Source organism: Oncorhynchus gorbuscha, linkage group LG08 (assembly GCF_021184085.1).
Source record: "Oncorhynchus gorbuscha isolate QuinsamMale2020 ecotype Even-year linkage group LG08, OgorEven_v1.0, whole genome shotgun sequence".
Classification (NCBI taxonomy): domain Eukaryota; kingdom Metazoa; phylum Chordata; class Actinopteri; order Salmoniformes; family Salmonidae; genus Oncorhynchus; species Oncorhynchus gorbuscha.
In genome coordinates, this window is record NC_060180.1 from 28,078,476 (window position 1) to 28,102,472 (window position 23,997).

A 23,997-nucleotide genomic window follows, 5' to 3' on the forward strand; every position below is an offset into this window, starting at 1 on the left:
GTCTATGTGATACATCCCTATTTGACATCATAGAGACTTTGCTATGCAACAATAGACATCAAATTGTGAACCTGTCCGAATGAGGAAAGCGAGTGATTTTTAACAAGTACAAAGATACTCTTTCCTTCAATCTTGCGATGCAGATTCAGACACAATAATTCTCAGGCCTTGCAGTCTTAGATTATTAAAGTTGAACAACAATGTCCAAGCTTTTCAAAGCAACAAGACCAATGCCTTATTTAGGGAAATTGCTAACATGTCCATATTATCTGATTTAATGACATTAAACGACCACGAAAATGCTTCAAAACATAAATTTTCTGCTTCAATGTAAGACGCCTTATCCACGAGGCAACACCTTCTACTCCATATTCTCCGATATGACATCAAACAGACGTTGCTTAGCAACAAAAGACATCAAATTGTGAACCTGTCCGAATGAGGAAAGCGAGTGATTTTTAACAAGTACAAAGATACTCTTTCCTTCAATCTTGCGATGCAGATTCAGACACAATAATTCTCAGGCCTTGCAGTCTTAGATTATTAAAGTTGAACAACAATGTCCAAGCTTTTCAAAGCAACAAGACCAATGCCTTATTTAGGGAAATTGCTAACATGTCCATATTAGCTGATTTAATGACATTAAACGACCACGAAAATGCTTCAAAACATAAATTTTCTGCTTCAATGTAAGACGCCTTATCCACGAGGCAAGACCTTCTACTCCATATTCTCCGATATGACATCAAACAGACGTTGCTTAGCAACAAAAGACATCAATATTGTGAACCTATCCGAATGAGGAAAGCTAGTGATATTTTACAAGTACGAAAAGACTATGTCCCTCAATCTTGCGATGCTGAATCAGACACAATATTTCTCAGGCCTTTCAGTATTAGATTATTAAAGTTGAACAAAAATGTCCAAGCAACAAGAGCAATGCCTTATTTCAGGAATTGCAGACATGTTCAAATTAGCTGAGCTAATGAAATTAAGCAACCAAGAAAGGGACTCGAACCCTCAATCTTCTGATTCGAAGCCAGACGCCTTATCCATTAGGCCACGCAGCCTATGTGATACATCCCTATTTGACATTATAGAGACTTTGCTATGCAACAATAGACATCAAATTGTGAACCTGTCCGAATGAGGAAAGCGAGTGATTTTTAACAAGTACAAAGATACTCTTTCCTTCAATCTTGCGATGCAGATTCAGACACAATAATTCTCAGGCCTTGCAGTCTTAGATTATTAAAGTTGAACAACAATGTCCAAGCTTTTCAAAGCAACAAGACCAATGCCTTATTTAGGGAAATTGCTAACATGTCCATATTATCTGATTTAATGACATTAAACGACCACGAAAATGCTTCAAAACATAAATTTTCTGCTTCAATGTAAGACGCCTTATCCACGAGGCAACACCTTCTACTCCATATTCTCCGATATGACATCAAACAGACGTTGCTTAGCAACAAAAGACATCAAATTGTGAACCTGTCCGAATGAGGAAAGCGAGTGATTTTTAACAAGTACAAAGATACTCTTTCCTTCAATCTTGCGATGCAGATTCAGACACAATAATTCTCAGGCCTTGCAGTCTTAGATTATTAAAGTTGAACAACAATGTCCAAGCTTTTCAAAGCAACAAGACCAATGCCTTATTTAGGGAAATTGCTAACATGTCCATATTAGCTGATTTAATGACATTAAACGACCACGAAAATGCTTCAAAACATAAATTTTCTGCTTCAATGTAAGACGCCTTATCCACGAGGCAACACCTTCTACTCCATATTCTCCGATATGACATCAAACAGACGTTGCTTAGCAACAAAAGACATCAATATTGTGAACCTATCCGAATGAGGAAAGCTAGTGATATTTTACAAGTACGAAAAGACTATGTCCCTCAATCTTGCGATGCTGAATCAGACACAATATTTCTCAGGCCTTTCAGTATTAGATTATTAAAGTTGAACAAAAATGTCCAAGCAACAAGAGCAATGCCTTATTTCAGGAATTGCAGACATGTTCAAATTAGCTGAGCTAATGAAATTAAGCGACCAAGAAAGGGACTCGAACCCTCAATCTTCTGATTCGAAGTCAGACGCCTTATCCATTAGGCCACACAGTCTATGTGATACATCCCTATTTGACATTATAGAGACTTTGCTATGCAACAATAGACATCAAATTGTGAACCTGTCCGAATGAGGAAAGCGAGTGATTTTTAACAAGTACAAAGATACTCTTTCCTTCAATCTTGCGATGCAGATTCAGACACAATATTTCTCAGGCCTTTCAGTCTTAGATTATTAAAGTTGAACAAAAATGTCCAAGCTTTTCAAAGCAACAAAACCAATGCCTTATTTAGGGAAATTGCAAACATGTACGAATTAGCTGAGCTAATGAAATTAAACGACCCTATTTGACATCATAGAGACTTTGCTATGCAACAATAGACATCAAATTGTGAACCTGTCCAAATGAGGAAAGCTAGGTATTTATAACAAGTACAAAGATACTCTTCCCTTCAATCTTGCGATGCAGATACAGACACAATAATTCTCAGGCCTTGCAGTCTTCGATTATGAAAGTTGAACAACAATGTCCAAGCTTTTCAAAGCAACAAGACCAATGCCTTATTTAGGGAAATTGCAAACATGTCCATGTTAGCTGATTTAATGACATTAAACGAACATGAAAATGCTTCAAAACCTCAATTTTCTGTTTCGAAGTAAGACGCCTTATCCATGAGGCAACACCTTCTACTCCATATTCTCCGCTATGACATCAAACAGACGTTGCTTAGCAACAACAGACATCAAAATTGTGAACCTATCCGAATGAGGAAAGCTCGTGATATTTTACAAGTACGAAAAGACTATGTCAGTCAATCTTGCGATGCCGAATCAGATACAATATTTCTCAGGCCTTGCAGTCTTCGATCATGAAAGTTGAACAACAATGTCCAAGCTTTTCAAAGCAACAAGACCAATGCATTATTTTGGGAAATTGGAAACATGTTCAAATTAGCTGAGCTTATGAAATTAAACAACCACGAAGGGACTCAAACCCTCAATCTTCTGATTCGAAGTCAGACGCCTTATTACACCTCCGTATTTGCAGTGGAAGATGATGGACCTAGAGCGGTGTTTGTCAAACCATGGGACATACCTATGATGGGTCTTCTCACAAAAACGTCTCTAGCTTCCGTACAGTTTGACCTACAAATTCGTATGACCACTCTCCTCTGGAAAGGGGAGACCCTCATGAACACGGTGGTATTCTGCATTTTTCTCTACATCCTCCACAAGTGTCAGGGGACTCGTCTGAAGTCAGAAACGTCTATGTGGCAACTTCTGTTTGTAAAATCCAAAATCTTTGGGCTACAAACTAATGTGACCCCACTTGTCACAATGTTCTCCGTGTTGCCCTACGTTCCCCACAAGTGTCACAGGACTAATCTGAAGGTAACCGGAACTGATTAAAATGATAGATTATTTAACCTGGGACCTCTCGCAACCTAAAACATAATAATACACCTATACCAACGATCTGTTTGGTCAAAGAATTATCAGTTTCCACAAAAATGACGGTCAAGATATGAGTCGATGTCTCCATGTTACCATTAGGCTGTATATAGCATTGGTGGTATAGTGGTGCGCATAGCTGCCTTCCAAGCAGTTGACCTAAGTTCGATTCCCAGCCAATGCAGAGCACAAAGAATTCGTTTGAATAATTATCCTTGTTCGTGGGAGTAAAGGTTGTGGGATGTTGAACCAATAAGTGCATAATAGGATTTTTACAAGTGGGTTTGCATCAAAATAAAATAGGGATATAAAGAGAGACTGATATTTGTGGTACGCGGTGGAAAATGTTATGCACTTTTTTTGTTGAATGTAGTAGGTTAAAAGATTTTCACGAGTTTAACCTCTTGAACCTCTGGGGACAGTATTTCATTTTTGGATGAAAAAAGTTCCCGTTTTAATACAAGATATTTTGTCACTAAAAGATGCTCGACTATGCATATACATTGACAGATTTGGAAAGGAAACACTCTGACGTTTCCAAAACTGCAAAGATATTGTCTGTGAGTGCCACAGAACTAAAGCTACAGGTGAAACCAAGATTAAATTTCATACAGGAAGTGAGCCAGATTTGAGGCGCTGTGTTCCAATGTCTCCTTATATGGCTGCGAATGTGCAAGGAATGAGCCTACACTTTGTCGTTTCCCCAAGGTGTTTGCAGCATTGTGCCATATTTGTAGGCATATCATTGGAGAATTGACCATAAGAGACTACATTTACCAGGTGTCCGCTCGGTGTCCTCCGTTGAAACTATTGCAGAATCTCCAGGTGCGTGCATTTTTCCATTTTGAACAGAGGAGAAACCAAACTGCCACGAGTGACTTATCGAATAGATATGTGAAAAACACATTGAGGATTGATTCTAAACAACGTTTGCCATGTTTCTATCGATATTATGGAGTTAATTTGGAAAAAGGTTTGCATTGTAATGACTGAATTTTCAGGGTTTTTTCTTAGCCAAACGTGATGAACAAAACGGAGCGATTTCTCCTACACAAATAATCTTTTTGGAAAAACTGAACATTTGCCATCTAACTGAGAGTCTCCTCATTGAAAACATCCAAAGTTCTTCAAAGGTAAATGATTTTACTTGAATGCTTTTCTTGTTTTTGTGAAAATGTTGCCTGCTGAATGCTAGCCTTAATGCTATGCTAGCTGTCAATACTCTTACACAAATGCTTGTGTAGCTATGGTTGAAAAGCATTTTTTGAAAATCTGAGATGAGTGTTGTTAACAAAAGGCTAAGCTTGTGAGCCAATATATTTATTTCATTTCATTTGCGATTTTCATGAATAGTTAACGTTGCGTTATGGTAATGAGCTTGAGGCTATAATTACGCTCCCGGATACGGGATTGCTCGTCGCAACAGGTTAAAAAGGCTTTCAGTAAAACATTGGGGAGAAGAGATTTTTACTGGGGTGGAGGTTGTTTCTTTTTGGTTTAGATGGGAAAAGTAAAGTTTTACATTTTAATTTGGTGAATTTTGTACTTAATCTTATTGCATATCTAGCATGACTAAGAAGGAATTTAGGTCATTGTGAAGGGAAAATTGAGAGTGTGAAGTTTTTTTAGGAGTATCTTACAGAAAGAGAGATAATATATAAAGGTGGAGGAAATTTTGAAAAACTGTGGGGGAGTACTTTCATTGAAATTCTGTCAAATGGAAAACTTGTATTTAATTAATTGCTATTAGTGAATGATTGTTTTTCTGATTTTGTAAAATGGTGAATTGCTAATCCTTATTTATTATTGACTGAATGTTCTAAGTTTTTCATAAAAGATTAAATAAAAAAGTTTTACAAAGTACTCCTGATCTCGTCAGATCTCAGAAGCTGAGCAGGATCGGGCCTAGTTAGTACTTGGATGGGAGACCACCTGGGAATATCTGGTGCATTTTGCGCCAGCAGAGGGTTCTCTTGTGTCACACGAGGAGCAACTCCCTTTTATTTATCACCCTAATAATGTTGTCTTTTTATTGGACTAAATGCAGTTTGTTAGTGCTTCCCTGCCCTTATCAAATCTAATAATGGACAGTGCGTTTGCCTCAATCTTGGCAGTGCATTCAGGATTTGTTTTTAGGCTAGGAAACTGTAAATGTCTGCAGTCCATTAGGGCCCTGTAAAATCCCTTCAATGTTTTGCCTGACCCCCCCCCCAAACGTTGACCGTTTGTCCCTGTATCTGTAGGTTTTCGCTCTCAAAAGTAAACCTTTAACACGATTGGATGTTATGCCTACGACAACGTTTAAAACACTAGGAGGAAACCACTTGAGGTATGGGAAAAAATTAAAACATCGATTTTGGGGTGTAGTTACGCTTTAACTAAACATTTCATAAAGATTGATGGCCTAGGAACTGCCTTGGTCAGGGGCAGATGTTTACCTTCTCTACTCAGGGATTCGATCTTGCAACCTTCTGGTTATTAGTCCAAAGCTCTACCCACCTGCCTGCCCAAGATTGAACTAATAATATTACAATTAAAATGCACTTTTCAATAAAGCGTTTCACATTCTCCACTGGTTGAAATACTATCCTGTGTCCTCAGATTAATGGAGTTAAGCATAGTTTTTTCCCCCTGTATATATGAATTACAAATCAACCATGTTTAGTCTATGGTATAGTTACAATGTGTAATCATTGATATCCCAGGATCAGTAAGCACTGTTGAAGTGTATAATTGTAATACATACACCGCATCGTTTGATATGACTGAAAAAGTGTCATACCTGAACCGCACCTTTATTTGCCAAGGAAGAGTACATGGCCGGTGAATATATTCAATGTACAGGCTACAATATGGGAATCTCATACGTGGTAATAAATAAATACATGTGTATATAGGTCTTGCATCCTTGGCACATTAAAGGTATATTCTAATCTAGGCTTCATTAATACCATTCAGACTTTAGGTTCATTGATTGGTATGAATATTAGTTCAGAGCTACGTTTTAGGGTCCATACCCAGAGCGGCAGTTATTTTTAGTCTGACTCAAGCAAGTAAATAGCTAGCCATGTTACTTCAGCTGCATTACAAGGCAAGCTTACAATTGTGCAGTCAATACTTTAGCCAGCTAGATTCTTTACATCCACTGTTTCACAAGACAACATCCTGGTTTGTTGGTTCTCAGGAGTCCCTGAAAGACGAATTACAAATTCATTCTCCTAACACTAGCTAGTCTGGCAACTTGCTAAATAGAGATGTTTGTAATTTAACTTTGGCAAAAAAAATATATATAGCCGCGTCTCTAGATTATCAAATTGTACATTTGCTTGACTTGTTAAAACAACTTCCATCTGTTTTGTCAGCAATCTTCTTTGAGCGCCACAGGGTGGCTTGTGTCAAAATTAGTCTGTTCCTCACAAAGCCTTGGGACCCAAATGCATCATTTACATTTACATTTAAGTCATTTAGCAGACGCTCTTATCCAGAGCGACTTACAAATTGGTGCATTCACCTTATGACATCCAGTGGGACAGTCACTTAACAATAGTGCATCTAAAACTTAGGGGGGGGGTGGGGTGAGAGGGATTACTTAACCTATCCTAGGTATTCCTTAAAGAGGTGGGGTTTCAGGTGTCTCCGGAAGGTGGTGATTGACTCCGCTGTCCTGGCGTCGTGAGGGAGTTTGTTCCACCATTGGGGGGGCCAGGGCAGCGAACAGTTTTGACTGGGCTGAGCGGGAGCTGTACTTCCTCAGTGGTAGGGAGGCGAGCAGGCCAGAGGTGGATGAACGCAGTGCCCTTGTTTGGGTGTAGGGCCTGATCAGAGCCTGGAGGTACTGAGGTGCCGTTCCCCTCACAGCTCCGTAGGCAAGCACCATGGTCTTGTAGCGGATGCGAGCTTCAACTGGAAGCCAGTGGAGAGAACGGAGGAGCGGGGTGACGTGAGAGAACTTGGGAAGGTTGAACACCAGACGGGCTGCGGCGTTCTGGATGAGTTGAAGGGGTTTAATGGCACAGGCAGGGAGCCCAGCCAACAGCGAGTTGCAGTAATCCAGACGGGAGATGACAAGTGCCTGGATTAGGACCTGCGCCGCTTCCTGTGTGAGGCAGGGTCGTACTCTGCGGATGTTGTAGAGCATGAACCTACAGGAACGGGCCACCGCCTTGATGTTAGTTGAGAACGACAGGGTGTTGTCCAGGATCACGCCAAGGTTCTTGGCGCTCTGGGAGGAGGACACAATGGAGTTGTCAACCGTGATGGCGAGATCATGGAACGGGCAGTCCTTCCCCGGGAGGAAGAGCAGCTCCGTCTTGCCGAGGTTCAGCTTGAGGTGGTGATCCGTCATCCACACTGATATGTCTGCCAGACATGCAGAGATGCGATTCGCCACCTGGTCATCAGAAGGGGGAAAGGAGAAGATTAATTGTGTGTCGTCTGCATAGCAATGATAAGAGAGACCATGTGAGGTTATGACAGAGCCAAGTGACTTGGTGTATAGCGAGAATAGGAGAGGGCCAAGAACAGAGCCCTGGGGGACACCAGTGGTGAGAGCGCGTGGTGAGGAGACAGATTCTCGCCACGCCACCTGGTAGGAGCGACCTGTCAGGTAGGACGCAATCCAAGCGTGGGCCGCGCCGGAGATGCCCAACTCGGAGAGGGTGGAGAGGAGGATCTGATGGTTCACAGTATCGAAGGCAGCCGATAGATCTAGAAGGATGAGAGCAGAGGAGAGAGAGTTAGCTTTAGCAGTGCGGAGCGCCTCCGTGATACAGAGGAGAGCAGTCTCAGTTGAATGACTAGTCTTGAAACCTGACTGATTTGGATCAAGAAGGTCATTCAGAGAGAGATAGCGGGAGAGCTGGCCAAGGACGGCACGTTCAAGAGTTTTGGAGAGAAAAGAAAGAAGGGATACTGGTCTGTAATTGTTGACATCGGAGGGATCGAGTGTAGGTTTTTTCAGAAGGGGTGCAACTCTCGCTCTCTTGAAGACGGAAGGGACGTAGCCAACGGTCAGGGATGAGTTGATGAGCGAGGTGAGGTAAGGGAGAAGGTCTCCGGAAATGGTCTGGAGAAGAGAGGAGAGGAGGGGATAGGGTCAAGCGGGCAGGTTGTTGGGCGGCCGGCCGTCACAAGACGCGAGATTTCATCTGGAGATGCAAACTCCCCCCTTGTGGTGGTCTGGAGCAATGAAGCCGTCCGCGTTGCAGCTTGCAACTTTTAAAGGAGTATCTTCAGTCCCCGCTGTTCCGTACGGTGTGTGTTGAAATCTTATCCTGGTGCGGAATAGATTGCAACGTAATCATGGCTCTACCTTCGTAGTTCTGACTTGGAGATTGTAAAGAAATGTCTTGTGTGCTAGTAGTTTTTAAAAAACAGACAGATCGGTACATTCAGCTTGTCAACACTTCTTACACAAACAAGTAGCGATGAAGTCAAGCTCTTCCCATTTGAGCCATGAGAGATTGACATGCATATCATTAAAGAAGAAATGTCCATATTTGGATGGAAACCAAGCTAGTGAGAGGTATCAAGGAAAGCTGACCAGTCTTATGTTAGAAATATTGTTCCAGTATTCACTTTGAACGTGTTTGAGAAACTCCCCTAGAAAATGTGCATAGTAAGTAGCCATGCCACGAGGGACATCAGAGAGCGGGTCAGATTGACAGAACCATCCCCGGTGGCCAGAATGCATAAAAGGAATGGTAACAGAAATTAACATTAGACCAGAAAACCGTGAGGCGCAAGCTACACGTTTGGAACTTTCCTAAACTCACAAGTACCTAGAAAAATGAACTTAAGTGGAATCATTCTGCTACTATATCCAAACCATCACCCACTGAGGAATCAGCAACAGGGTTGATTCGCCTAACTTCCAGAACGAGTGAAAGGAAAACCCATATTGTAGTTCCGTTCAAGACTAGTCATTGGAGCCACGGACAACCAACGACATTGTGATCTCATGTAGCCAATCAGAGATAAGACACACCACCTACCTTTCCACGGCGGCATCCCACATAAATACATACTCCAAGCTGGTGCCGGTTCGTGTGTTAAAAAAATGTATCAATGATAAGTGTCCCTTAACGGAATGGGGGGGAAACCTTGTAACAAGCCGTCATATTGTGTCACCTGTGTGTTTAGTCTGTGTTGTTAGTTAGTTAGCTAGTAATTCAATTAAACCAACTTGTATAGTACTGAATCATAAGGCTGGGGTTTTTGCAGCTGCAAGGAGGATACGATGTAATGTTAATAAGTTGACTATCAATTTAATCGATTTCTACCGTCTAGAGTTTAAGTCGGGAGATGGTAACTTTAAAACCGCTTCCTCGGCACCCCAAATCCTAACATGATTCATTTAGTCGGCTAACAATTAAACAGTCCTCAGATAATTCAAAGTCACGACAGTGGTTTGTTGGTTTTAATTTCTGATATTTTGGCCCATCAGACCTGGATGAATCTGATTAAGTACGTTTTTATTTTAAAGAACAGAAATTGGGCTTTCCGTCAACAATATTTATTTTGGTCTTAATCCAAGCCAAGCTTGCCAGCCGCTCTTGATTTCCATTTGACTGACCATCAGTTTGGCACAACACTGAACTCTAGCCAACCAAAAGGATAACATTGAGTAAAATGGTGTAGGTAACGCCAACATTAACCTTTTCACAAACCTTTTCCCAAACCTTTTCCCAAATATCTTCAACAGTCTCCCCAGTGGGAGTTGATTTTATGCGCGTGATGTCAGAATGCACTCACCGTTCCAACATGTGGACATTTAACCCACGCTGACCTAAGACCAAGGCACACTACCTGCTAATTTTCTATAGGCTGTTTCAACTTCTAATTTTGCCTCATTCATTCACAAAAGTAGCCCATTTCACTGTTGCAGACCATTGCTATCTGAGAATTTAATGAGCCGGACAAACTTTCCTTCAAAAGAAAGCCCAAGCACTTCCCCAGATCAAGTATACAGTCCTTGCACATTTATTGCCTTCCTTACAAATAACTGTGGACATGCGTGCATTCCTATCAAAGTGCCTCATTTCCTGTGTAAAATGTTGTCGTTTCTACTGTAGAGTACCGTAATTATAATGTACTTAGCGTTTTATTCATGCGTTCTGATTCTTGCCTAGATTGTAATGGACACGTGTGTAAAACACTTTTGAAGGTGGTACTGAATATGAGCTAACATCATACAATGCAGTCAGGTTATCACGTAAGCGTCTGACAGACTTACGGAGATCTCAACTGGAGTACCCCCATTGTCTTGAATGCACTGAAGTCGTTAGTTGATTTGAACACGGCATCAGAGTGTAAACTATGGTACTTCAGGGTTGCCAGATCAGACCCCCCTTTCCAGGGGTATATAGCTTAGAGAAACTTTCTTCCCCACCATTTATTGTTGATAAATTCCCAGATCTTAGTAATATTTCCTGCATCGTCCTCTTCACAATACCTTCCCCCAAGGACTTAACCCCCAATAATAGATTGTGCTATATCTTGCAACTCTGTTTAGCTTTCGTGCTAAGGTTGTATTTGGGGCGGTGACAACAATTGGCTTTTTGTATAGTTACCTTTAAACTGCTTGTCATGTGTACGCCGTAAAAAGTACAAAGATAGTTTGGCCACTTCAGCATGTGACAAAGTTAAGATCTCAGGCAACGGGCGCAGTGAACGGCATTCTGGGAGTTCTTGCTTGACAAACATGGCTGCCATACTTTCTAAACTAGATTTACATGGCTCCCTTGTACCGCATCATACTGTAAAACAAGTCAACCTGTTATTTAGACTAGATGATACCGTTAACATTTATATATTTTACAAGCAAAGCTGGAATAAAGTTGTGAAGACCTTTATTTCTCATCAGTACAACACATTGTTTAGTTGCTTTTCAGACAACGCGGTTTAGAGTCGTTTGATGCAGCATACGTTCCGTTCCAATGATACGCTGCAGGGACCACTCAGTGATGCGTGCATGTGATCATTCGCGCCAGAATCTCCCATAAGTGTTAAATTGGGTGGAGATCTGGTGACAGACTCCACATGGCTCACATCGTTTTTAAGCATTTTGACCACTCAACCTATGGATGGGGGCATAGCCACGGTAGCCAAGGTAAATGGCCTGCCAAGCATGATAGGTTGCTAATTACTCAGGAACCACATCTGTGGAATAACACTTGTTTAGGCCCAAAAACAACATGTTAGCCATTAATGATGAGATTCCACCGGGGTCGGGAGTCACGGTCCTCGTTGAGGGTGGCCCAGCAGTGGTCAAGCACCAGCGCTACCTTGGGATCAGAGGACGTGGTCAGCTCCACCTCAAAGTGCAGAGGCCGTCTCAGGTACCTCACCACTGGATAGTCCTCCTCCTGGTGGAGCGTGTTATACGACGCGTCTGGAACACAGAACAAGACAACCGGGGGTCGTGTTCAGTGGGCACCATCTGAACTTGTCCATTAAGAAATGCTCATTTATCATATCCTATTGTGCCCCAATGAACACAAGACATTTATAGCCAACACTACCCACCCCCCACCAGACCTTCCAAGATACTTTTAGAGGCTATGGGTCAAGTTAAAATTCTGAATTTGTGCACGCTTACCCTGAGCGAGTCTCATTCTGACCATTAGTCGACCCGTCCCAGTCTCAGCAAAAGGCTCGTTGTCACGCGGCCTGGTCAGGAAGGCCAATGTGCGAGTGATGTTGGCCACATAGTAGCAGGAAACCTTTAACCTAAAAAGAGGGATGTAAGCAACTTCAATAGAGGAAACTTCAAGCAGTGGAGTGGACACTGGTAGTAGAGGCACATTTTCCCTGTATACAAAGTAGTGAGCAATTGGTGAACAAAAAAAATACCTATGAAAGCTAATAGCTACAATTGTGATGCGTAATGCACTTACTGATATTCCTCCTCTGAAGACTTCGTGGCATTCAGCTTCACCTCAAGTTCATCTGGCAAGGAGATTTTGTTCTCATACAGCATGACATTGTTGATAAACTATGTAGTAGAGGGGAATTGCTTATTACAACCTGCAGAAGCAAACAGTCCGAAAATACACAGTACCCATCACCTCAGGGTAATAGTAATTTTACCTTCCTGATGGTGCCACAGGAGTTCACAGTGAAGTGGAAGTAGGCGAAGCGAGCGTCACTGTATGTGGGACCACAGGCGGGGTCGCTCAGGGTCAGCTGACCGGGGTTCAGACCGGGAGCAGACTCCACCTTCACCGCCAGCGCAGTCATCGTTCCGTTAGAGAAACACTCTTGGAGGTGGGTTCTGTATTTGTTCCATTTATTGAGCTTGAACCAATGGAATATCACCAAAAGTGCAAACCATGCACATCTGGCACTACTATAAGACTCACAGTATTTGCAAGGAACCCAGGTTTGGTAACCATGTTAAATGACTATTTATCAGAAGTAATTGTTTGAGAACCAACCAGTCAGCGTTTTGAGGAAGCTGCAAGCCAGGGAAAAGTATTTGATGGTCATGTTGTTGTAAGGATTCAGAGCCACATCCAGTCTGCTCCTGACAGAGGACGAGTGAACGGACTGGGAACCAATGGGAGAGTTCATTAGTCCAATATTGTATGCATGTATACAGGGTAAGGAAAGCGAGGCTAGCTGCAGCAATTTAGGTTAACATGTTTTGGGAGAGTGTCGTACCTCAAACACTGCGTCCGGGGAAGAGAAGGGCAACGTGATGGTGAAGTCTGTGTCGCCCGCTGTTAAATACTGTTGAGCAAACTCGTGGTTAAGCAGCCGCTTGCCAACCAAGACCACAAAAAAGGGCTCTTGGTTCCTGTAGTCCACAGTGATGTGGAAGTTCCCCTGATCACAGTTGCCAGTGACTGAGGGTGGCACTACAAGGACAAACAGGGTTGTGTTCATTAATTAAGCACAAAAAGGGGGCGGTAGCCTAGTGGTTAGAGCGTTGGACTAGTAACCCCTGAACAGGCAGTGATCCCAGGCTGTCATTGAAAATAAGAATGTGTTCTTATCTGACTTGCCTGGTTAAATAAAGGTAAAATTAAATTTAAAAATTAAAAGCATTGATCAATTGGTCAGCATTGTTGTAACAGAACTCTATTCAACGGCAAGTACATATGGGGACTATTAAAACAAACTATATACTTAAAGTAATGTTGCCCTAATTCCTCTAAATCAAATGCATACAACAGCCAAAATAATGGAAACACTTGAGTAAATGAGGGATACAAAGTACATTTGTGCCATTATTTATATTTTGTTGGTGGCCCACTTATTAGGGCATGTACAAATCACTGCATGTGGCTTTGCATTTAACAGGAACACACCTCCTTAAAGACCACCGGGTCTGAGAAGGGCACCTCCATCCTGAAGGTCTTCAAGGTGTTGTACTCTGCAACAGTTAGCACCATGGTGGGAAAGGTGATGTTCAGCAGCTCCACATCAAGGTTGAAGGTCCCCAACTCAAGCACAAACACTGCCTGCTCAGGAACTGTGTCTAAGGGTGTGTCTGTTCATTGGCAAAAAGGAAAACATTTTGAAATGCGGTACAATGGAAGTTGAAAATTGACATTTGTTATTGGGTAAGTCCAGGTATTGCCTCCCCGTTTCAGTACATTTTCTTCTGTTTTGTGCCTAATGAACAACCCAGGCATCCCAAATTCCCTTAAGCACTATTTAACTAAACCAGACTCACAGTTGAACTTGTGGAGGCCTGGCCATCGGAGGTGTTGTGATAGGGAAGAGGACTTTATAGCTGGTGTCCTCGTGTGCGATCTCCTCGATCCACAGCAACTCAAGCATGGGCTCAATAGTGTAAGTGACAAAGTACTGGTCAACCTGAATATGGCTCTGTAAGGGAGACGAGTGATGTAATACACAATTGGAGTGCAAAACCAGATAAATGTTCCTTATAAGCCAGAATGTTAAATAAAATTATTCTACCGCTTGTCTTTTTGCCACTCGTAATTTAAGACAAAATATATCCAAAGGAAAGTATTGGTTACCAGACTTTAGAGAGCTGGTAGGTGTATGGTTGTCAACTTGCATTTCCGGCAGTGTGCATTTTCAAAGCAACTGACAAGCAAAGTAAACACTTGCACAATATGTAAACAGCAGTGCATACTAAGTGCATACTTATAGAAGGTGTCTGTTGTGCTTGTATGCCCACAGCTGCCATCAATAGGCAAAACAACCTGTAAGGCATTTGACAAAATTATTATGATTGATTAAAAGGAGGAACACAACTCATTACATTACATTACATTTAAGTCATGTAGCAGGCGCTCTTATCCAGAGCGACTTACAAATTGGTGCATTCACCTTATGACATCCAGTGGAACAGCCACTTTACAATAGTGCATCTAAATATTTTAAGGGGGGGGAGGGTGAGAAGGATTACTTTATCCTATCCTAAGTATTCCTTAAAGAGGTGGGGTTTCAGGTGTCTCCGGAAGGTGGTGATTGTCTCCGCTGACTCAAATGTTAACATCGCATAACTCTCCTAGGCCTGCTACTACTTACCCTGAGCTAAGGAAAATAATCATTGTAGAACAGATTTGTTCTGATAAAATACACAGCTACAGAACCTGATATTTGACCCAAAGTGTGCAGCCTACAGCCCAGGTGTATGCAACTTTTACCCTATGACAAAGGCTTCCCACACGCAGTCACCTGAACCCCAAAGGGCTGCACATTTTCTTTTTTATTCCCCTAGCCCTACAAAGCTGATTCAAATAATCATCCAGCTTTGTTCATCTGAATCAGCTGTGTAGTGTTAGGCTACTGTTCAATTTTAGAAGGGTGCTCCGCCCTCACCGCTCGGCTCAGGTTAATAGAACTCCCTCATTAGCAGCACAACAGCCTTTCACAGATGAAAAGCATAATTACCCAACCGTCTACAATTGTAGCCCAGACAGAGAGAAAGATATTGGCCTCTAATGGCCAAAATGCAGCATTTACATGCACTTTCACAATTTGAATGTAGTCAACTGGGTGGGACTACCAACTTCATTGGCTGAGCCCTACTGGTGACCCTGTTGAAGTCATGTCCAATTGGGTCATCAGAAGGGCTCAGACAATTGTGAAGAAGAAATGTTACTACTTTAATATGAAGATAGCCTCAATGGTGCTGCCCATGCTGTCACAGACACTATAATGGCACAGATACATAGATGAGTCTTTTACCTTCTTATGGCTTCTTAGTATCTTCTTGTCCAGAGGTGCCCAGAGTAAACTGCCTGCTACTCAGTCCTAGAAGCTAAGATATGCATATCATTACTACTTATTATTATTATTATTATTCGACCATGCTGGTCATTTATGAACATTTGAACATCTTGGTCATGTTCTGTTATAATCTCTACCCGGCACAGCCAGAAGAGGACTGGCCACCCCACATAGCCTGGTTCCTCTCTAGGTTTCTTCCTAGGTTTTGGCCTTTCTAGAGAGTTTTTCCTAGCCACCGTGCTTTTACACCTGCATTGTTTGCTGTTTGGGGTTTTAGGCTGGGTTTCTGTACAGCACTTTGAGATATCAGCTGATGTACGAAGGGCTATATAAATACATTTGATTTGATTTGATTAGTATATGTGGATAGAACACACTCTGAAGTTTCTAAAACCGTTTGAATGATGTCTGTGAGTATAACAGAATATGGCAGGCAAAAACCTGAGAAAGAATCCTACCAGGAAGTGGGAAATCTGAGGTTGGTCGTTTTTCAACTCATTCCCTATTGAAGACACAGTGGGATATTGGTCATGTTGCACTTCCTAGATGTCAACAGGCTTCCACTAGATGCCAACAGTCTTTAGAACCTGTTTGATGCTTCTACTGTGAAGTGAGGGCGAATGAGAGGGGAATGAGTCAGAGGTCTGGCAGAATGCCTTGAGCTCGTGATGCTCGTTCACATGAGGGCGAGCTCTGTACCATCGCAATTCTACAGACAAAGGAATTCTCCAGTTGAACATTATTGAAGATTTCTTTTAACAACACCCTAAAGATTGATTCTATACATCGTTTGACATGTTTCTACGGACTGTAACGGAACTTTTTGACATTTCGTCTGCTCCTAGTGAACACGCTTCGTGACAAAAGTAGATATTTGGACATAAATGATGGACATTATCGAACAAAACAAACATTTATTGTGGAACTGGGATTCCTGGGAGTGCATCCTGATGAAGATCATCAAAGGTAAGTGAATATTTATCATGTCTTTTCTGACTTCTGTTGACTGCACAATATGGCGGATATCTTTTTGGCTTGTTTGGGCTCTGAGCGCCGTACTCAGATTATTGCATGGTTTGTTTTTCCGTAAAGGTTTTTTTGAAATCTGACAAAGCGGTTGCATTAAGCAGAAATATATCTTTAATTCTGTGCATAACAATTTTTTTTTCATCAACATTTATTATGAGTATTTCTGTAAATTGATGTGGCTCTCTGCAAAATCACTGGATGTTTTTGGAACTACTGAACATAACGCTCCAACATATACTGAGATTCTTTTGATATAAATATGAACTTTATCGAACAAAACATACATATATTGTGTAACATGAAGTCCTATGAGTGTCATCTGATGAAGATCATCAAAGGTTAGTGATTCATTTTATCTCTATTTCAGATTTTTGTGACTCCTCTCTTTGGCTGGAAAAATGACTGTGTTTTTCTGTGACTTGGCTCTGACCTAACATAATTGTTTGTGTTGCTTTCGCCGTAAAGCCTATTTGAAATCGGGCACTGTGGTGGGATTAACATGAAGTGTATCTTTAAAATGGTGTGAAATACTTGTATGTCTGAGGAATTTTAATTATGAGATTTCTGTTCACTGGCTGTTGTCATATCGATCAGCCCTAAGAAGATTTATCTATCTCTATGAGGGAAGACAATTGTCATTCAGGATTAAAAGGTGACTGCACTTCCTGATTTGGCCTTAGCTGTGTTCGGATACTCGCACTAACTGTACTGTTTGTGACATGAATTGAGTATTTAGTATGCTTATTGGTCATAGTATACCTGTATAAATATATCATAGTATACCTGTATACCTCTGGCCCTTCTTTGGACACTGTGTTAACTAACCTCCAGATGAGCTTCAATGCCATACAACGTCCACCGTCTACCGAATAGCAGCACTGTAGAAACTATTACACTCAACTGAACGACTTGATTAGTTGTAGTGTTAGCTAGCTACATAGTTGTCTTTCCTGTCTTCGTATTCAAGATAATTGTGTAGTTTAGAGTGTGTAGTCTTAGAGTGATTATCTTAATTTACCGAGGTTAGCTAGCCAGCTATTTGTCGTCCTTAACGTAGGAGACACTGCTAGCTAGCCAACAGCTAGCCAATGTCTACCGAATAGAACTTCCGCACTCAACAACCCAGTCGCATTCCGCTTCGCTCCAAAGGTAGTATCACATTTTCATTTCATTTCATTACAGTACAACGGTTTGATTTGTTTGAGCGTAGCTAGCTACATAGCTAGCTACATAGCCGTCTTTGTATCAAAGATAATTGTGTAGTCTAGAGCGATTTTCTAGGTTAGCTAGCCAGCTATTGTCATTCTTTTAACGCAACGTAACGTAATCAACACTGCTAGCTAGCCAGCTAACCCCCGAATAGCAGCACTGTAGAAACTATTACACTCAACGGAACGACTTGATTAGTGTAGTGTCAACAATGCAGCCACTGCCGGCTAGCCTACAAAGTCAACAACGCAGCCACTGCCAGCTATCCTACTTCAGCAGTACTGTATCATTTTAATCATTTTAGTCGATAAGATTCTTGCTACGTAAGCTTAACTTTCTGAACATTCGAGACGTGTAGTCCACTTGTCATTCCAATCTCCTTTGCATTAGCGTAGCCTCTTCTGTAGCCTGTCAACTATGTGTCTGTCTATCCCTGTTCTCTCCTCTCTGCACAGACCATACAAACGCTCCACACCGCGTGGCCGCGGCCACCCTAATCTGGTGGTCCCAGCGCGCACGACCCACGTGGAGTTCCAGGTCTCCGGTAGCCTCTGGAACTGCCGATCTGCGGCCAACAAGGCAGAGTTCATCTCAGCCTATGCCTCCCTCCAGTCCCTCGACTTCTTGGCACTGACGGAAACATGGATCACCACAGATAACACTGCTACTCCTACTGCTCTCTCTTCGTCCGCCCACGTGTTCTCGCACACCCCGAGAGCTTCTGGTCAGCGGGGTGGTGGCACCGGGATCCTCATCTCTCCCAAGTGGTCATTCTCTCTTTCTCCCCTTACCCATCTGTCTATCGCCTCCTTTGAATTCCATGCTGTCACAGTTACCAGCCCTTTCAAGCTTAACATCCTTATCATTTATCGCCCTCCAGGTTCCCTCGGAGAGTTCATCAATGAGCTTGATGCCTTGATAAGCTCATTTCCTGAGGACGGCTCACCTCTCACAGTTCTGGGCGACTTTAACCTCCCCACGTCTACCTTTGACTCATTCCTCTCTGCCTCCTTCTTTCCACTCCTCTCCTCTTTTGACCTCACCCTCTCACCTTCCCCCCTACTCACAAGGCAGGCAATACGCTCGACCTCATCTTTACTAGATGCTGTTCTTCCACTAACCTCATTGCAACTCCCCTCCAAGTCTCCGACCACTACCTTGTATCCTTTTCCCTCTCGCTCTCATCCAACACTTCCCACACTGCCCCTACTCGGATGGTATCGCGCCGTCCCAACCTTCGCTCTCTCTCCCCCGCTACTCTCTCCTCTTCCATCCTATCATCTCTTCCCTCTGCTCAAACCTTCTCCAACCTATCTCCTGATTCTGCCTCCTCAACCCTCCTCTCCTCCCTTTCTGCATCCTTTGACTCTCTATGCCCCCTATCCTCCAGGCCGGCTCGGTCCTCCCCTCCCGCTCCGTGTCTCGACGACTCATTGCGAGCTCACAGAACAGGGCTCCGGGCAGCCGAGCGGAAATTGAGGAAAACTCGCCTCCCTGCGGACCTGGCATCCTTTCACTCCCTCCTCTCTACATTTTCCTCTTCTGTCTCTGCTGCTAAAGCCACTTTCTACCACTCTAAATTCCAAACATCTGCCTCTAACCCTATGAAGCTCTTTGCCACCTTCTCCTCCCTCCTGAATCCCCCCCCCCCCCTCCTCCCTCTCTGCAGATGACTTCGTCAACCATTTTGAAAAGAAAGTCGACGACATACGATCCTCGTTTGCTAAGTCAAACGACACCGCTGGTTCTGCTCACACTGCCCTACCCTGTGCTCTGACCTCTTTCTCCCCTCTCTCTCCAGATGAAATCTCGCGTCTTGTGACGGCCGGCCGCCCAACAACCTGCCCGCTTGACCCTATCCCCTCCTCTCTTCTCCAGACCATTTCCGGAGACCTTCTCCCTTACCTCACCTCGCTCATCAACTCATCCCTGACCGCTGGCTACGTCCCTTCCGTCTTCAAGAGAGCGAGAGTTGCACCCCTTCTGAAAAAACCTACACTCGATGTCAACAACTACAGACCAGTATCCCTTCTTTCTTTTCTCTCCAAAACTCTTGAACGTGCCGTCCTTGGCCAGCTCTCCCGCTATCTCTCTCAGAATGACCTTCTTGATCCAAATCAGTCAGGTTTCAAGACTAGTCATTCAACTGAGACTGCTCTTCTCTGTATCACGGAGGCGCTCCGCACTGCTAAAGCTAACTCTCTCTCCTCTGCTCTCATCCTTCTAGACCTATCGGCTGCCTTCGATACTGTGAACCATCAGATCCTCCTCTCCACCCTCTCCGAGTTAGGCATCTCCGGCGCGGCCCACGCTTGGATTGCGTCCTACCTGACAGGTCGCTCCTACCAGGTGGCGTGGCGAGAATCTGTCTCCTCACCACACGCTCTCACCACTGGTGTCCCCCAGGGCTCTGTTCTAGGCCCTCTCCTATTCTCGCTATACACCAAGTCACTTGGCTCTGTCATAACCTCACATGGTCTCTCCTATCATTGCTATGCAGACGAGACACAATTCATCTTCTCCTTTCCCCCTTCTGATGACCAGGTGGCGAATCGCATCTCTGCATGTCTGGCAGACATATCAGTGTGGATGACGGATCACCACCTCAAGCTGAACCTCGGCAAGACGGAGCTGCTCTTCCTCCCGGGGAAGGACTGCCCGTTCCATGATCTCGCCATCACGGTTGACAACTCCACTGTGTCCTCCTCCCAGAGCGCTAAGAACCTTGGCGTGATCCTGGACAACACCCTGTCGTTCTCAACTAACATGAAGGCGGTGGCCCGTTCCTGTAGGTTCATGCTCTACAACATCCGCAGAGTACGACCCTGCCTCACACAGGAAGAGGCGCAGTTCCTAATCCAGGCACTTGTCATGTCCCATCTGGATTACTGCAACTTGCTGTTGGCTGGGCTCCCTGCCTGTGCCATTAAACCCCTACAACTCATCCAGAACGCCGCAGCCCGTCTGGTGTTCAACCTTCCCAAGTTCTCTCACGTCACCCCGCTCCTCCGCTCTCTCCACTGGCTTCCAGTTGAAGCTCGCATCCGCTACAAGACCATGGTGCTTGCCTACGGAGCTGTGAGGGGAACGGCACCTCAGTACCTCCAGGCTCTGATCAGGCCCTACACCCAAACAAGGGCACTGCGTTCATCCACCTCTGGCCTGCTCGCCTCCCTACCACTGAGGAAGTACAGTTCCCGCTCAGCCCAGTCAAAACTGTTCGCTGCTCTGGCCCCCCAATGGTGGAACAAACTCCCTCACGATGCCAGGACAGCGGAGTCAATCACCACCTTCCGGAGACACCTGAAACCCCACCTCTTTAAGGAATACCTAGGATAGGATAAAGTAATCCTTCTCAACCCCTTCCCCCCCCTTAAAAGATTTAGATGCACTATTGTAAAGTGGCTGTTCCACTGGATGTCATAAAGTGAATGCACCAATTTGTAAGTCGCTCTGGATAAGAGCGTCTGCTAAATGACTTAAATGTAAATGTAACTCTCCTTCCGTGGCCTCCAACTCCTCTTAAATGCAAGTAAAAATAAATGCATGCTCTTCAACCGATCGCTGCCCGCACCTGTCCGCCCGTTCAGCATCTCTACTCTGGACGGTTCTGACTTAGAATATGTGGACTACAAATACCTAGGTGTCAGGTTAGACTGTAAACTCTTCTTCCAGACTCACATTAAGCATCTCCAATCCAAAAGCCCCATTTACTACCCACCACTGCAATTTATATGCTCTTGTTGGCTGGCCCTCGCTTCATACTCGTCACCAAACCCACTGGCTCCAGGTCATCTACAAGTCTCTGCTAGGTAAAGCCCCGCCTTATCTCAGCTCACTGGTCACCATAGCAGCACCCACCCATAGCACATGCTCCAACAGGAGAATCTCACTGGTCACCCACAAAGCCAATTTTTCCTTTGGCCGCCTTTACTTCTAGTTCTCTGCTGCCAATGACTGGAACAAACTGCAAAAATCACTGAAGCTGGAGACTCAGATCTTCCTCACTAAGCTTTAAGCACTAGCTGTCAGAGCAGCTCACAGATCACTGCACCTGTACATAGCTCATCTGTAAATAGCCCATCCAACTACCTCATCCCCTTGCTGCATTTATTTATTTATTTTGCTCCTTTTCACCCCAGTATCTCTACTTGCACATTCATCTTCTGCACATCTACCATTCCAGTGTTTAATTGCTATATTGTAATTACTTCGCCACCATGGCCTATTTATTGCCTTTACCTCCCTTATCCTTTCCTTATTTGCACACACTGTATATAGACTTTTTCTACTGTATTATTGACTGTATGTTTGTTTATTCCATCTGTAACTCTGTGTTGTTGTATGTGTCGAACTGCTTTGCTTTATCTTGGCCAGGTTGCAGTTGTAAATGAGAGCCTGTTCTCAACTAGCCTAACTGGTTAAATGAAGGTGAAATAAAAAAATACTATGGATATATTTAGTATGCCAAATGTTTCAGGATGTCGTACTAAATTCGCCAAAATATGAGGAATACACGAAGAGGACACTATTTCCGTACTTTAGGGCCAATAATGCAAATCTTCAGGAAATCTACCCAATGTTTTGACGTGATTATTCCCATCATTCTGAGCTTAGCTAAATGGTATAGTCATTGTGCGTTCTCAATAGACATTCGGGTGCTTTCGTAAATTCGCTCTGGCTGTCTACTCTGCTCTGAATTTACAAACAGACAATGTGACAACGCTCTGAATTGATGAGCGCATTCTGGAACTCCTGATTGAATTTAAGAACACACCCGAAGTCGTATAATGTCTAACCAGTCATTTGTTATGCTAGATAGCTAGCGAGAGGTTGCATAGCAACATCATCAACCTCCGGTAGACAGGTGAAAAGCTAGTACGCGCAATTGAAAGCCTACTGTTAGTTTACAGTATACTCAAATTAACTAATAATATATAGTATTCAGTATATACTCATTAAGTATGTAGTATACAGTATGTTAGTATGGGTATTTGAGCACAGCTCTTGTTTTTCCTCAATGCCCTTTAAGAAATGCTAGCGGCCATGACTGAAGGCAAACAAGAATTGTCTTGGGGGTGTGGTTTGATGTGGGTGTTTCTTGGATGTGTTTTTACCATTCAATTGCAATAAACAAGTGCAGTAGGGAATACGTAAGGTAAGCCAGCTTTGCTGTAGAATACAACGTTTTGAAGTTGAGGACTTCTCCCGATGAGCATTGATACCACAACACGCTCATTTGGGCTACTGTTTGAATCACAACATACCAGATGAGTGCGGAATCTGACTTTGGACGTTGAATTATTATTATTTTTTAAATGTTGTGTTCGATCAAAACATTCGGTTTCGGAAGTGAATGTAGTGGTGCGTTTGGTTGGTGGATCTGCACATCTGTAATGAGGTAGGCTGTGCAGGTAGCCCGGATGAGAGTAGGTCTGAGATGGATGAAGGTGAAAGGATCAGTGATGAGTCTACCTACAAGACTGTACACATTTTTTGGTAGAAAATGTTCGGAAAAGGAGACGAGGGGGGATTTGCCACAGATGGGGACATAGATGGAAGGGGAGAATCTAGAAGAGCAAACAGGCAGGGAGAAGAGGTACAGGAGAACAAAGTAGTAGTGTTTTTTTAATCTGAGACAACCAGTAAAATGTTACATCTGATAAAGTTGTCAGATGTACAGTGGTTCATACTTTTGAAAGTTTTGAGCTTATGCAGCCACCGTTTGTGGTAGATGGTGGCAGATTGTGGTAAATTGCATCTTGGCTGACACTTAAATAATGTGCCATAGAATTATGCAGAACCACGCAAGATGTGCTGCAGGATGCTGCAACATTTAAGCTTATACTAAGCTTATACGGTTCCAAAAAAGGACCGCAAAAACATACAAAATAGGTTGTTCCAACCTGTAAACGAACAGTATACTTTCAGTCGCGTGTACTAGCTCTTCACTTGTCAACCGGAAGTTGATGATGTTGCTATGCATGTGCGGTCATGTGCGGTCTGTCAC

General features: G+C 43.3%; 1 protein-coding gene and 1 non-coding gene across 2 annotated transcripts; both read right to left on the bottom strand.

Annotated features, from left to right (window-relative positions):
- Window positions 1-2,063: 2,063 nt before the first annotated feature.
- On the bottom strand, window positions 2,064-2,137 carry trnar-ucg. Its single transcript has one exon. It is a non-coding gene; the product is annotated as a tRNA-Arg (tRNA).
- A 9,403-nt stretch (window positions 2,138-11,540) lies between these two features.
- LOC124040632 (zona pellucida sperm-binding protein 2-like) lies at window positions 11,541-23,973 on the bottom strand. Its single transcript, XM_046357717.1, has 9 exons — window positions 23,929-23,973; window positions 14,228-14,372; window positions 13,840-14,031; window positions 13,200-13,396; window positions 12,974-13,085; window positions 12,627-12,796; window positions 12,434-12,531; window positions 12,136-12,266; window positions 11,541-11,928 (listed from the first exon to the last, which is right to left on the bottom strand). The coding sequence occupies exons 1-9, from the start codon at window positions 23,971-23,973 to the stop codon at window positions 11,735-11,737; spliced, it is 1,284 nt and encodes a 427-aa protein (XP_046213673.1). The 3' UTR covers window positions 11,541-11,734.
- Between the last annotated feature and the right edge of the window lie 24 nt (window positions 23,974-23,997).

Bases quoted from the DNA above. Each gene is read 5' to 3' on its own strand.
- LOC124040632 (XM_046357717.1), bottom strand. From the start codon at position 23,973: ATGCATAGCAACATCATCAACTTCCGGTTGACAAGTGAAGAGCTA. The intron at 13,397-13,839 runs GTTAAATGCAAA...TTGTCCTTGTAG, and splicing joins CTTTAAGGAGGTGTGTTCCT to TGCCACCCTCAGTCACTGGC. The intron at 13,086-13,199 runs GTACGACACTCT...ATTGGTTCCCAG, and splicing joins CCCCGGACGCAGTGTTTGAG to TCCGTTCACTCGTCCTCTGT.